This window comes from Symsagittifera roscoffensis, unplaced genomic scaffold, assembly GCF_963678635.1.
Source record: "Symsagittifera roscoffensis unplaced genomic scaffold, txSymRosc1.1 SCAFFOLD_919, whole genome shotgun sequence".
Taxonomy (NCBI): Eukaryota; Metazoa; Xenacoelomorpha; order Acoela; family Convolutidae; genus Symsagittifera; species Symsagittifera roscoffensis.
Genome location: NW_026970640.1, coordinates 1,147 through 16,004, shown reverse-complemented (window position 1 = coordinate 16,004; position 14,858 = coordinate 1,147). Strand labels below are relative to the sequence as shown.

Here is a 14,858-nt window from a genome sequence, read left to right as displayed (position 1 = left end):
CTCTGTTTTATTTCGCCCGATAAAAATACTTTTCTTGAGCCCAATGTATTTGTCAAATTTTATTGCAGAATCACTTGGTTCTACTCAGCAAGACAGGATCATTTTTCGTAAATTGCTCAACAAAAACTCAAATTAATAGGCTTAGCGTGGAATTTACTGCATTACGAGGCCAAACTGTGCATTCTGTGCTTTGTTAGCGGATATTTCAACAGGCCAAAATCGGATTTGTCGCAAAATCCGCAAGTTTACTACTTTTCTTTGATCTTATTCGCTGTTTTGGATTCCACAAACAAATACCTAAAACACTGTACCGCTCAAAATTGCGCCGAAAAAAGGCGATTTTGCGGAATCCCGAATCGTACTTGCGGATTCCAGTACAATTTGTGGAATCAACAAACAAATAATAAAACATTTGTATAGTTAAATTGAGCTGTTGCGGTTTCCGCAACTGTAAGCAGAATCCCCAACGTTTGTTTGCGGATCCCGTTTACATATGTGCATATGTGTAGTAAAGCGTTCAAATGATATCTTTTAATTACTAGTCAACAGAAAAAATCATTCTCAATTACTACATTGATCAACTACCAGTTGAAACGTTTGGTCTCAGTTCCTGTCAACCCAACTTCGATCTCAAATACTGACCAACTGAACTGCGATCCAAAATACTGAGCTACCGATCCCAGATACTGACCTACTTCGATCCCAAATACTGATGCAATCCCAAATATTGACCAAATTCGGTGAATGCTGTGCGTTGTGTTTCCAAACACTCTCAAGCCATGGAATACAAATGTTTAGTTTATTCGGCGTTAAGCTTCCAAAATCAGTATTTGGGATTGACGCAATCCCAAAAACTGATCTAAGTTAGTGATATGCTGAGTGTTGTGTTTCCATACACTCTACACCCAATGACTCCAAAAATTGAACTTATTCGGTGTTGTGTTTCCAAAAAAAATAAAAGCTGACATCCACCAATTTAGTTAACACTTGTTTTGAGAATTAATTGTGGATTCCACTGACAATGGTTAAATCCTTGCTTTTAAATTCCGCATTATTATAGATAAGAATTCCAGCTCGAGCTTTCGATTGTTCATACGCAAATTCAGTATTAGACAAAATTCTGAATCCATTTACAGTTTGCGGATTCTGTTGACATTCGCGGATTTCGCTTACAAATTTTGCGGATTTCACTTACATTTGCGGATTTCACTTACATTTTGTGGATTCCACCTACAGTTGCGGAATCCATAACAACTAGCTATATTCGCTTGTTGCGGAATCCGCGGATCAAAAAATGTGCCGACAAATGTTCAACAAAATGATCAACAAATGTGCCGACAGGTATTTGTACGCGGAATCCACGGAAGTTTTGTAGGTGGAATCCACTGACATTTTCGAACATGTTAAAAGTCTTGTCTCTGGAATCCAGGAACAAACAGACACAAAACTGTGCGCCTATCCAGTGCAGAATTTGGCCTCGTAATGTGCCGAAAATCAATAATATTTGCTTATTATTCACGTGTGATTTATAGTTTCAGAACAGACTTTTTTCAAGCAAAAATGCAAAAGAAAGATTTAGTACAGTCTTATACTAGTTCTATAAATCCCATAACATTAAATTTACTATCAAAAAGCATCACTTTTAATGAAGATTTGGTTGATGCGCATTGCTCAATTAATATTGATACACTATTTCAATTGTTATATGTTTAACTATTAATGCTTTTGCCCAAAATTACACTCCCCCACAATTTCAATTAAAATTTTTTCAAATGGGAGCACAGAAATCCGTTTTTGTACCGGTCGAGATATGACAGACCCTGAACCATCTTTCACGACTATTTCCACTTCGACATCTCTTACCAAACCGTCTCTTCCTGGAAAAACGTCTTCAGGTATACCTTAACTCATAAAACCTGGTTGAATAGGACTCAATCGCCAAAACGAGATCGTCATTTTTGAAATTACGTTGATAATTTGGCCAACGCTTGTAGAGCACCATTCCAGGCAAATAAGTGACCTGCCACTTTTTGCAGAATTCTTTCAAAAGGTTTCAACCAAATTAGGTCCAGCTGACTTGTGATTATGTGAACCAATGAATGGAGAATAGCCATTAGAACTTCTCCCTAAGTGAGAATTGTTTTGAATTAGAGAGACATCGTCATAAAGATCATAAAGATGAGCAAGATTGCATTTGCTTGGTCTCACGTTAAGCAAATTAGCAGTCTCAATAAAACAGTTTGAAACTCGGCAACTGACAAAACTTGCTTGTCAATAGATATTGTCAGACAGCTTTTAACTGAAGATATCGGCAAATCAAGGCAAGCCTGTCGCCATATAGCTCCACCTGGAGCAAATTCCGATCGTAAATCTATGATAGGCAATAGATTTCTAAAAATATTTTTGAGGAGTGCAAAATTTTTCAGTCTTATTTTGTTAACACAAACCAATTGGGTACCAGAAACTGAATAAATCCCTTCAGGTCAGCCTGGCAAAACAATAAATTGCCTCAAAAGAAGTAAATTTTTTGTCAGCAAAAAAATCTTCCGTAACATTTAGATAGATTGCTTTTAAAAACAGACACATTAAGGTTAAATCAAAAACATTTTTGAAGGTCTTTAAGCCTCACTTAACTTCGTACAGCCTAAAAAGATCAATAAACACATTCGTGAAAGTTAGGAGTGACTCCAGTCGCTCTGATGTTGGACTTGAGAGCGACTAGAGTCACTCCTAACTTTCACGAAATTGTTTATTGATCTTTTTAGGCTGTACGAAGTTAAGTGAGGCTTAAAGACCTTCAAAAATGTTTTTGATTTAACCTTAACGACAGTTTCCAAATAACAGTTTCCAAATAATTTAGATTTACAGTTTACTCCCAAAATCTCAATGGAGTAACAATCGCTCAATCTATTTTCACAATTAGTGAACTTCACTTTCTCAAAGGAAGAAGTGTTCAGCTCCCTGATCAGTAACCCGAACACGCCTTCCAAAAGCACTTTTATACAACTCGAAGTCATTTTTATACTGTATAGCAAGAGATTAATATCGTACCAGGTAAGTCCCTAATAAAACCGATGCCTGAAAATCCATGATCTATAGGAAAAGCGTCCGGAAAAGTGCCATGAGTTAACGAATTGTTGCAAGATGCAACTGACACAATATGCATGCGTTCTGCCCTTAAAGCCCTCAACATCTAAAGAATATAGTTTTTTTCATGACAGGCCACCTCAGATGAAAACAGGTTTGCTAGACAGAGGCAGTTTATGCTCGACTGAAATTGTAGCAGCAGAATCCCAAAATTACAAAAGTTTTTCATGCGCGAGCCTGGTACAAAGATCAATTGGCTTTGTTTGCAGAAACGCTTCTTTGCTAGTAATGAGTAGACTATATTCAGTAGCAAATTCTTGAGTATTATCAATGAGAGAGGTTTATAGCAGTTTATGATAATTTTTTCCGCAGTTTAGTTGCTCACACAGCTTTTTTATTTTAGTTAACAAACAATCAAACCACGCACAATTCTCTTTCACTCAAGCAGATTTTTTCAACTTTTTTTGGATAAGCTGTTGTATTTTACAAACAAGCAGTTATAGTCAAAGTAGTATTGTTTTGATATAAATTTTTTCCAATTTATCCTGCGCCTGTCGCTGAAAATCATCATTTTTTCGAAATATGTGGAGAAAACAATCAATTATCACTTTTCGCTCTTGTAGAAATCGTGAATTTTGCCGGGTTTTTTTTGACAATTTCTTCATCACAAATTCTTGCAAATCATTTTTTCTGAACTCTTCCGACAAATTTCTTCTAGCATACTAATAATTGAGCTGTTTTTAATTTCTGGGTCTCTCACCAGAAATTTAAGTTCCAAACGTGTTTTTTCGATTTTATCAATGAAATTGAGAAGACATTTTTCTTCATTGCTTCTGAAGGAACGAACTTTTTCAATATCACGTAAGAGTCTTTCTATAATTTTTCTTCCATCACCATATCTCTCATCCAGACATTTCTAAATTTCAGCAAGATTATCATTCATATTTCTGATTAGACTTTGAACATCTTCAAGGTAAAAAGTTACCCAGTCCATCAGAAATAATGGCCTTGTCATCAAGAACAGTTAAAACTTGAGTTTGATCTTTTTTGAACTGAGGCCAATCAAACCAGTTTCCACTAACTTCAGGAAATTTAATTTTTTCTAATGTGACAACATGTTTTTCATTTCAATATGATCCCCCTACCCTCCAATGTTTCTAGAGGTTAAATTGTTTGAGCATTCGTAGCAAATACAGTATCCTGTTTGTTTTTTATCAATATTTGGTTGATATCAGGTTTCCTGTTGTTTTTCAAAGTATGCTCAGAAAAAGCGTGATCGAAATTGTTTACAGTTTAAAAAATGTCTATAAAAGACTTGCTTTACAGCTTTCAAGACCTTTTAAATGACATTTTCAATGTGTTGAAAGTTTTTACAAATAGTGTTCAGCCGATTATTCACGACAGAGTTTTTTCTGTTATTTTACGAAAGTAAGCATTAACTTCTAAAATTTCCTGTTTTTAGCATCCTCGGCTTGAATTTGTTCATTTTTTGGCTGATGCTTTTTTTTCTGCTGCTATAGTTTTTAACTCCTTTTCAAGTTCATGTTATTTAGAACTCAATTTATGAAATTCATTTTCAAGGCCGTCTGGCAAGAAAAATTATCAACAGTGGTTTCATTTAAACTCAAAATGCACTGCTCTTGTTTCGGCTAAACTATGAATCCTGTATCAAAATTTTCTTAGAAAATCTGCTTTGTTTTCCTCAAATTTTTCTCATAGTTGCTGCAAGCTTTATCACAAAGTCTCTATGCAAGATATCTTGCTTTTGATTGCATAGTTACTCCTGTGGTATAGCAAACGAACCCAGTGCAGCATGATGTGAATAGCACGTAGACTTGTAATTTGTTTTTTTCGCCCGTTGCTAATACACATTTTGAACCCAAAGTTTTTGACAAAGTTTTTAGTGCATAATCACTTGGTTCTATTTGAAAAAAATTGAATTAACAAAATTTTTATTTTTTGAAAACGTTTTTAGAGCAGATTCACTTGGACAGGATCATTTTTTGAAAATTGCTCAACAAAAGTTCAATTATAATTAGGTTAAAGCGGTTTTTACAGCCGAAAACCAATATCTTTTGCTTCTTATTCACGTGTGATTTTTAGTTTTAAAACAGAATATTTTCCATCAAACATCCCAAATAGAGATGAACTACAATGTTACACCAGTGCTATAAAACTCATTACACAAATTGTACTAGAAAAAAGGATCAATTTTGTTGAAGACTTGCTTGATGCACATTGCTCAATTGAAAATGATAAAATGATACACTGTTTCAATTGTTATATTTAGTTATTAATGCTATTGCCATAAGCTCTCTAGTAGTTTGTTTAAATCAATCGCTCCTCCAGTAAAATTAAACAACAGGGATCTTAGAAAAAATGGAAAAAATATATGAAAAATAAAAATATTCAAAGAAAAGATTTTGAAGTTTTTCAACCTATTAAACACTACTTTTCCACTTTTGAATTCTTATATTGAACCATAGTGGCTAGAAAATTCTGGGTTCCTTGCACGTCAGTCGCTATCTATTTTCTTAAGCCTGATTGTTCAGTAAAAATTCTACCATCATAGAATCTCATCATGCATATAGCAAAATTCAAAAACAGAAAGTAAAAACTAGTTAGTCATAATTGTGTTTCACTTTGAAACTGACTAACTTCGTCCAAAAACAGAATTATGATTTTTAGTCGTCAAACCAAGACAATAGTCTATGAAACTGATTATATAAGACAGCATAAAACTCGTTCTAATTTTGCCAACTTTTCATAGGTGCACATGTATATATACAAAAAATTGGTATTAACAAACGCACGTTAATTCAAATTGAGAGTTTGACTATATAATACTATTAAAATAGTCTGAAACTGTACAAAATGGTATATTACCATCATTAGTTTTCTCAAAATAATCAAATCGTTTTAAGAAACCGCAGCCAAATCAGTTTACTTTTCTGATTTAAAATGAGAGGCTGAAAACTGTTCAGTACAACACTTTAACGACAAAAAAATGTGGTTATTTTTAAACATTAAAAGTTACCTATTTTTGCTTTTGGCTTTTCTGGCCGGAAAATCAGAGCAAACGGGCTCAAATCCGTCGTGTAATGTGACTGGATCACCTCACATAGAAAGTATATCAATTCAACTCGATCCATTGGGAGGCGATCAGGTTAGTTTGATCATCAACTGGAACTCATCTTCAACAGATTCAAGTGGCTCTTTGCTTGGCACGGATTCAAACGTCATTGGTTACATTAATACAACTAATTCTACTTTCGAGAGAACGGGAAATCTGAGTGACACGTATATTCTTCAAATAACTGAAAATGGTGCTCTATTGGATAACTGCTCAATCCTTCTGGAAAATCCATACAACTTGAGTTGTTCTGTGGTCAACTCGTCAAAATTCAATCTGGACTTGCCACCCACTAGCTTTGATTTGAACAACCACCGCTTCACGGATTTGATTGGTCGATCACCTCCTGATGGTTCTTCAAATGCGACTCAGACAGACGTGATTGCCTTCGACGGTTTGTCAGCAGGTTATCAATTTGTGGTAAATTTGAATGTGACTGATAATTCGACCGGAGTACAGTATGTTATATATCACACTGACAACCAATGTTCGACCACGCCTGCAGATTGTAATGTCACTTCAAATGAAGACCTCGACTCGGTTATCGTTACAAGAGAATCTAAATCCAGTGAAGTTCACAATATCAGAATGCAAATGGTTTCTGTTGTGTCTCAATGTTGCCAGTACGCCAATGAAACTGTTAACAGTAGTTATTCACTGGAAGCTCGAAGCACAAACGAGTTTTACACAGACGCAGATATTTTTTTTCAATGCGAAGCCAGAAATGGCATTTTGGGTTTGAACAACAATGCAACTTGCGCGTCGAATGAAACATCTCTCGTAATAGAGCCAAAACCTGAATCAGGAATGACTACAATTTTTGCCAATATTTCGAAAGACGGAGAGAATACTGGACTGCAAAGCCAAACAGGAGCATCCTCGTTTCAGTTTCTTGACCTTGAGCCGGAAACTTCATACGAAGTTGCACTCCACATGACTTCCAACACCACAGGAATTAATCATATTCTTCTGGTTCAATGCAACACTACTGCAGTCATCGCTCCTGCGAATCTCAACTTTACTGAAATAACAAAGACTTCCTTCACAGTCACTTGGGATTACAGCGCAGGAGACGCGGACACTTTTGTGCTAACATGTATCACTAATGGATGTGGGTTAAACTACAATGTTTCCGCTAATAGTACAAGTTACTCTTTTGAGAACCTTAAACCAAACACTACGTATGAGTTCGAGTTGAAGGCTGTCATTGGTAGCTACGTGTCAAACTCAATAACTAACAATGTAACAACGGATTCAGTTCCCGTACCTGAAAACTTCAGAGTATCAACAAAAACCGAGTCTTCAGTCACTCTTGTTTGGAATAACTTAGATAATGAAATCACCACATTTGAAATCTCTTGTCTCCAATCTAGTGTTTCCAACTGTCCTCTTAGTATAACCAGAAACGTCTCACAAACGAATGAACAGATCAACCATCTCACTCCAGGTGCACAGTATACTTTCCAAATAAGAGCCATCTTCCTCACATTTTATTCCGTTTACTCTGAGAATGTCACATTCAGAACGTACGATGTTCCTGCAGATCTAACAGTTACCCCGAATGAGCTTGGAAACTCGTATTATATCAACTGGACTTACTCCAACAATGGAGGCGGAGACCTCACTCGGTTTGAACTGTCATGTCAACCAGATTGTGGAACTGAATCTATTGACGAATCGAATAGGACCTACACTTGGAACGACCTCAGTCGAGGAACGACCTACACTTTCAGCTTGAGTGCGGTCTATGGCAATTATAACACAACGGCTATAACTGAAACTGGCACTGCTTCACCCCTTTCTGTGCCTTATAACGTTCGCCTTTGGTCCGATGGAAACAATAGTAAAAATTCATCAAGTGTGAGTTTAAAATGGGATTCCTCTGTCAAAAACAGCGACGGTGTCCAGTTTCGAGTTTCTTGCACAGGTGACACAAGCTGTGCATCAGTGAATGTAACAGGCATTCAGTACACATACAACGGCTTAACTCCTGGTCAATTATATGAGTTTCGCGTGCAAACCCTTTTTCAAAATGATTTCTCAGAACTATCTGAAGCCTTCTCAGTTAGAACAAAACTGAGTGATCCTGACTTAAGCCAAATTTTTTACAACACATCAAATATTCTCACTCTTCCGGCTTTTTACTCCTGCGCAGATGGTCAGCCAACTCAAATACTATCGAACATCGAAGCAGAATGGGGATTACTTGGCGAAACTGATTGCACTTACGACCATTTGAAAGAATTCACTTTTTCACAGAGCCCATGTGAAGAGCAAACTTTCTATTTGGATCCTATTTCAGACCAGGCTACTGCCGGAAATCAAATCAGTTTCGGTCATCAAATTTGCTTAAAATTGAAACTAGTATCAAATAATGGGGGTTTTGAAGAATCCTCAGAGGCGTTTAACAATATATCACTCTATCCCGACATTGTGGTGCACATATCTTGTCAATCATCCACTACAAGCAGTCTCACTTTTTCATGGAACAAAGGATCAGGGGTTTTAGACAGTTACATAGCAAGCTTAGACAATGGCCCTGAAGTTTCTAATCAACTTCGGACAACTAAGACGTACAGTAATTTGATTCATGGAACAAAATACACCATAAATGTTAAGTCTATTTCGAATAATCTCAGCAGTGAATCGGTGACCAAAATGTGTCGCACCAAAATTGAAGTCCCCGATTTTTCAGTTGAAGTTACAGCGGATTTCAAAGTGAGAATCACAACAAACATTGAACGGTTCAGTGATGATATGCAAATGACGCTGTATCTGATTGACAGACAGGATTCTTGTGAAGATTACACGGAATTGATAGAAGCGAAAAGTTTTTCAGCTCCGTTAACTGATAAAACATACATCTTTGAAGCTGCAGTTGAGCCTGGAAGAGTGTACTGTACTAAAGTATTGCTAAATACGTCTGACCCCGATGAGCAGAATTCTAATTTTAAAGAGATTAACACTCCACTTAGTCTGCAAATTAACAGTGTTGGTTCCACCTCAATTGCTGCTAACATTGGAGATCCACCGAATTTCAATTTTTTGGCTTTGGTTTACAGCGTCGCGTACTTTGAAGTACAAGATAACTCGGAGCAACTTATTGTTAATTCATCAGCTAACTTTGGCGTGCTGAATTTAACTGACTTGAAACCTGGAGCAAGATCCCAAATAACAGTAACTTTGACTACAATCACAGAATTACAAGTGTCAGTTGAAAGCGAGATATTTCACACAATACCAGCTTTGCCGACTGTAGAAAATGCAGAGAGCCAATCAGATAGATGTTCATTCACACTTCGAGCTGACCAAATTGTGACCAGCTTCAAGGTAGATTTCAATGATCTACCTGCGATACAAGAGAGTCCAGATCACGGTAGAACTGGTAGTGCAACGTTTACTTTTACTGATTTACAACCGCATCACAACTATTCGTTTTTGCTATCATCAATCAGCAGCTATGGTGGTTTAAGTTCTAAAGAGAGTTCCGTAATAACACACAGGTGAGCTTCGTTTTTTCCTTTTATGAGTTAATCAAATTAGTTTTTTGCCAAATTTTTGGTTGTCAAACATAACAATGGTTTCGAATGTCAATTGATTATAAACATTTAAAAACTCAATTAAAAATCAAAGTTGTGGATTTTACGTTTCATCAACTAAATGATTCAATGGCAGCGTTTTTTCGAGGATCGACACTGAAAAAGATTGTGTTAAAAATATCACATATCTGAAACAGGTGCGAAACAAAGCATGCGCCACCAGATGTTGTGACGAACCCATTCATTGAGCGAAATCTGACAAACGGTTTTTTCCGTGTGACTTGGCGCCCGCCAGTTGTGACAAATGGCCCTCTCCGGGGATACATCATAACTGTTAACTGGAGCAGAGCTGATTCTGGATCGCGTCTGGATAACACTCAAACAAAGATGTTCTCAGTGGGGACTGATGTCTCTGAGGTTTCTGTTTTCGTCCCCGAAGGATATCAAATTGGTAAAGTGTTGGTTGCAGTTATGTTTTCGAAAAATGTTCTATGTGTAATGTTCTTTGAGTAAGTTTTAGTTTGAAACATCAATTTAAAACAACAAAACTTGTCTTAAAAATTTGTCAACAAAACGTGCCGCTGGAACTCAATTTCAGTAAATTAGTATTGTCGGAGTTTAATTTTGGCTCGAAGTGTTAATTATGCTGTTTTAATTATGTTTTTACAGATGTTGAATATTACGCTTATAACGACGTGCCGGGTCTGAAAACATGGCAAAGGGACAACCGACCAATTAAAAGTGAGCCGGAAATAAACACCGAATACAAAAATACCGAAGATCTCAACTTTTTATCTTCACGTAATAAAACTTCGTTGACGCTGAAGTTCCCATGTGACCTTTTTCAATCTCCACCGAATAATCTCAGCCAACCAGACAACGCCGTGAACCCAGTCGAGTTTTTCAAAATTGCGGCCACAGAAAACGGAGTCGGACCTTACATTGCGAGTGATCAATTTTACCCCACCGATGAGTGCCCTAAAGTTCCGAGAATGGGACGCGAGCCAAGAAGTGCAGAGCAAGCTACGTGGGAGTTCACTTTGGGATCTAACGAAGGTTGTAATGACAATTCGACTTTCTACTGTAACAAAGAGTTGCAATCCGGAACGATGTATGAAATCTTTCTCAGAGCCTACGCAGATGAGGATACTTTCAAAATATTCGAAGCTGGCTCATACAAGACGGCCGATGGAAACGTGAGTTTGGAAAAAATTATTATAAGTGTTCAAACCTTTTAAAATTAAACCATCATGTAGGTATTCAGAGTGTCCACTTCTGCATTAATTTCAAATGTTGATTTTTTTCTAGCAATTCAGAGGAACGCGGTATTATGAAAACGTTAATTTATCACTATGTCTTGTCTATACGGTTCAGTACATGAGTGCCAAAAATAAAAAAAGAGTGTCACAATTTTTTTGTTAGAAAATGACTTTCACAAATGCCAAAAAGCAAAAGTCTTAAAGCAACTGTCTATATTAGCAGCAATCAGAATCAGAATACAAAACATCCGAAGCAAGGAGAGAACATGAATAAAAACATGAAGCGTCACCATTTTTCGCTTAGTACTATTTTCGGCACTCTTGCACTTCGGCACTCTTGGTCGCCTTTGTCTGTTTACACATTAACATGCCGCCCTCTCCCTCAAAAAAAAATAGATAATAAATAAAGTATAAGTTTAAAAAGTACCGATGCTCATGTCTCCTACGACCTGGTTAAGTTTTAGGCACCAGATTTTGAGGGAGAAACAAGCGCTAAACTTGCTTAATTTTAGTCAAATCCATCCAAAAATGGATTAAAACGTCTTTTTGGTTCAATTTAAAAAAATCACCTGGACGAACGAACTTTTTGACATTTCAGCAGAGATCAGAAAATCAGTTTTAAGAAAACCAGTTTCGAAAAAAAAGAAAATCAGTTTAAAAAAAAGAAAATCAGTTTCAAAAAAAATCTACATGTTTAATGTGTCAATTTAAGGCCTGATGAGTGATCGAATAAATTACTCTCTTTTCTTTCTTTCATGAATTTCCAAGGAGTTCGTCTTTTGCAGGGTTTGACAGCGGGAGCAATTGTGGGCATACTGATTGCTTTGCTGCTTCTTCTGCTGATTGTCCTTCTAGTCACATTCTTCATATGGAGGAACGTTAACAAAAAGAAAGACGACACACATGATCCCAGTCTTGATCCCTTCTCTGTACCTAACCCTACTTGTCGTAGACTCAAACCGGATGAATTGCTGGGCAAATTCAGAAAACCGATTCAACTGGACCAGTTCAGAGACGAGTGTGAGCGACTGGCGAGTAATGACAACGCAGGTTTCGTTCGGGAGTTCCTCGAGGTTCAATACGAAATGAGAGAACGTGAGTGTTTGTTGTAATTCGTCACAATTTAAGACAAAATACGTTGATAAGAATGATGTAAAATAATGAATCAGGTACAAAAGTGCTATCGTCATGTATAACAATAACCACTGTAAGTTTTCAAGGCATTTTGGCTCATTGGTTCAAAAAACTTTTGATAAAAAATTTTTTTTCGAAGCTTTTCAAGCATTTTAAGAAAAGTTATCTTTGTTTTTAACGTGTGTGTTGTATGAAAAGCTCAATGAGTTTAGAATTAAAAAGCATTACAGAAAGCGTTACCAAACTAAGCTTAATACAAAAACATCAACTTTGTTTCATCTTTTCTCATAATCCGGTAATCTGGTTGTTGCTAAATTGAAGCAATTCATCTGCACGAAGGGATAGAGCAGCAAAATTTGTTCAACTCATTGCGGAGAACCGCGGTTGTAGCTCTGCTTAAGAATAGCGGGCAATTTTTCCGGTTTTTCCCCTGCTTGGGGACTTCAAGCAACGAGCGCGGAGCACGGTTGGCCTGGAACCCCCAACCTTTAGATTGAGAGTCGGAGACTTATTCACTTGATGATCGAGTAATAGTGCGCTTTTTTTCAGCTGGGATCCCCCGTCAGATTGGCATCTGGGTGGAGAATCAGAGCAAGAACCGCTACAAAGATATCGTGCCCTTCGACCCAAGGCTGGTCAGAATTGAAGGTACACATGCAACTCTAAAGGAATCCATTCCTTCGTTTTTTATGAAGTTTGGCCTTTTGTTTCAAACAGATGAGATGGAAAAAATTGCGAATTTTAAATTCCAAAAAATAAATTTCATCAAGGATGTTCGAAACAGCAAATATTACATCCGAGGGATCGCACAAACTCGTCTATTTAAATAAGGCCCTTCAAAAATCCAGCGGCAAAAGTTTTGGCATACATTATATGTTTTGAAATTTGTGAGCGATAACTTCGGAAAAAGTGGATGTTTTGTACCCTGGCTGATCTAGAATTTTTTCGAAGAAGAATTTAAAAAAAATTGAAAATTGTATCGATCTTTTTTAAGCTCCACCAAATTGATATCCAAGCACCCCCAAATCAAAATGAAGACACTATTTCAGCCAAATTTTCTGCACTGCACGCGAATTTTGAAAAACAGGGGAAACGGCGTTTTTAGGCACTTTTTGGATGATAATTGCGTTTTTTTGGCGCGCGGTCCCATTTAACATTAGTATATTTTGGCGCCTTTAGAGTTTTTAGGGCCGGTCTCAGCAAGAGAAGATGTCCTCTTATAGTATTAAAAGGGGGAACTTTTAGGGAAAGGCGTCCTGACCATCAAATCCGCTTCTGGTTTTGTAGCTGAAAACGAAAGCCGGGAAAATTAGTTTTTCTAACAAATAAGAAATTATTATTCGAAATATTTTTGTACCACAAATCAAACCCAGTCATAAAGTACCTCCGATCCTATTAATTCTTTCGACTTAGCATAACTGTTTTCGACTCGGCGCACAGGTGGCTACGTGAATGCGAGCTACATCTCAGGAGAGAACAGTGACCAGGAGTACATTGCCAGCCAGGGTCCCCTCCCCCACACTGTGGACGATTTCTGGCAGATGATATGGGAAAAGTAAGCTCAACAATTTTCTCAACTGACGCAAAAACTTAGTATTACAATAGAAGTTCTTTCGAAGACCGTCTCTCGAAACAGAACTGAAGTATTCGTTTTTGTACTTATTCTAATGATGACGTCATTGCCTGTTGATATTTGTGTGGTAGTATATATATGTGTGTGTTGGTAGGGATGTGGTGAAGGTGGTGATGTTGTGTCAGTGCCAGGAGATGAAGAAGGGGGTGATGAGGGATGCCTGTTTCCCCTACTGGCCCAATGAGATGAGTGAGGCTCAGTGGAGGGGAAACCTGCAGATCAAACTCATCGATATACAGGTAGATAGGATAGGACACAATAAACCAGGGTTGGCATAAAGGGCGGGGCCTACTCCTTTTTTCAAGGATTCGACACCCTGAACACCCTTGATAATTTCTTTTAACACTCATTTTTAGTTGACCACACCCAAAGTTTTTGTTAGAGCGCCTTGGGCGCCGAACTAAAAAAAATCGTAAACTTGAGAAACGGAAGGGGGGTTTCAGAAATGATTATTTGGAGCGGCGTTTAAAAAACTTTTTTTAACCATTCCAGACAGTGTCTAAAACGTCATTTTTGGCCTGTTTTGTAGCAGTATTATCTATTTTGTAGCAGTATTATCCTTTGGAGCAGTATTATCTACCGGGTCCAGTTGGTAGAGTAGATTGAATTTGATGAAGAAAAAAACTTTCAAAACGTGTCATTTCACTGCTAATATGGCATTTCAGGGAGGCACTTAGCACAATGGTAAGGCGTTCAACTTGAAATGGTCAGATCGTGTATTCGATCCCATGCCATGGCAATGATAGTGTGTGAGGACAAGCTCTCACTTGACCTCCAACTTCAGGTCCACCACAACCTGACCAAATTTGGCTGCAATAGTGGTACCACGTAAAAGTTCTAGACGCAAAAAACGGCCTTGAGTCGCAAAAAACAGCTTCGCTCAGCAAAATAACACTGTCTGGAATGTGGGGAGATAATACAAATGGACTATCCTCGAAAAGGACTGTTAAGGTCTACTGATAGCTCCTCTGCGATTCGCAGGAACTACAATTATTATTATTATAATATGAAAGTTGAACTTTAACAGCAATGATTAACAGCAAACATAAAAATTAACAACCACAAAACGGTTT

At 37.3% G+C, this 14,858-nt stretch overlaps 1 protein-coding gene across 1 annotated transcript; it reads left to right on the top strand.

The window, feature by feature from the left end:
• Window positions 1-5,951: 5,951 nt before the first annotated feature.
• Window positions 5,952-14,024, top strand: LOC134855889 (fibronectin-like; the record flags this gene model as incomplete). The annotated part of the gene is made up of 7 exons (XM_063872273.1): window positions 5,952-9,723; window positions 9,957-10,210; window positions 10,429-10,955; window positions 11,804-12,113; window positions 12,702-12,800; window positions 13,593-13,707; window positions 13,880-14,024. Coding segments are annotated over exons 1-7 (5,079 nt in total), but the record flags the coding sequence as incomplete, so codon positions are not given.
• Window positions 14,025-14,858: the final 834 nt, after the last annotated feature.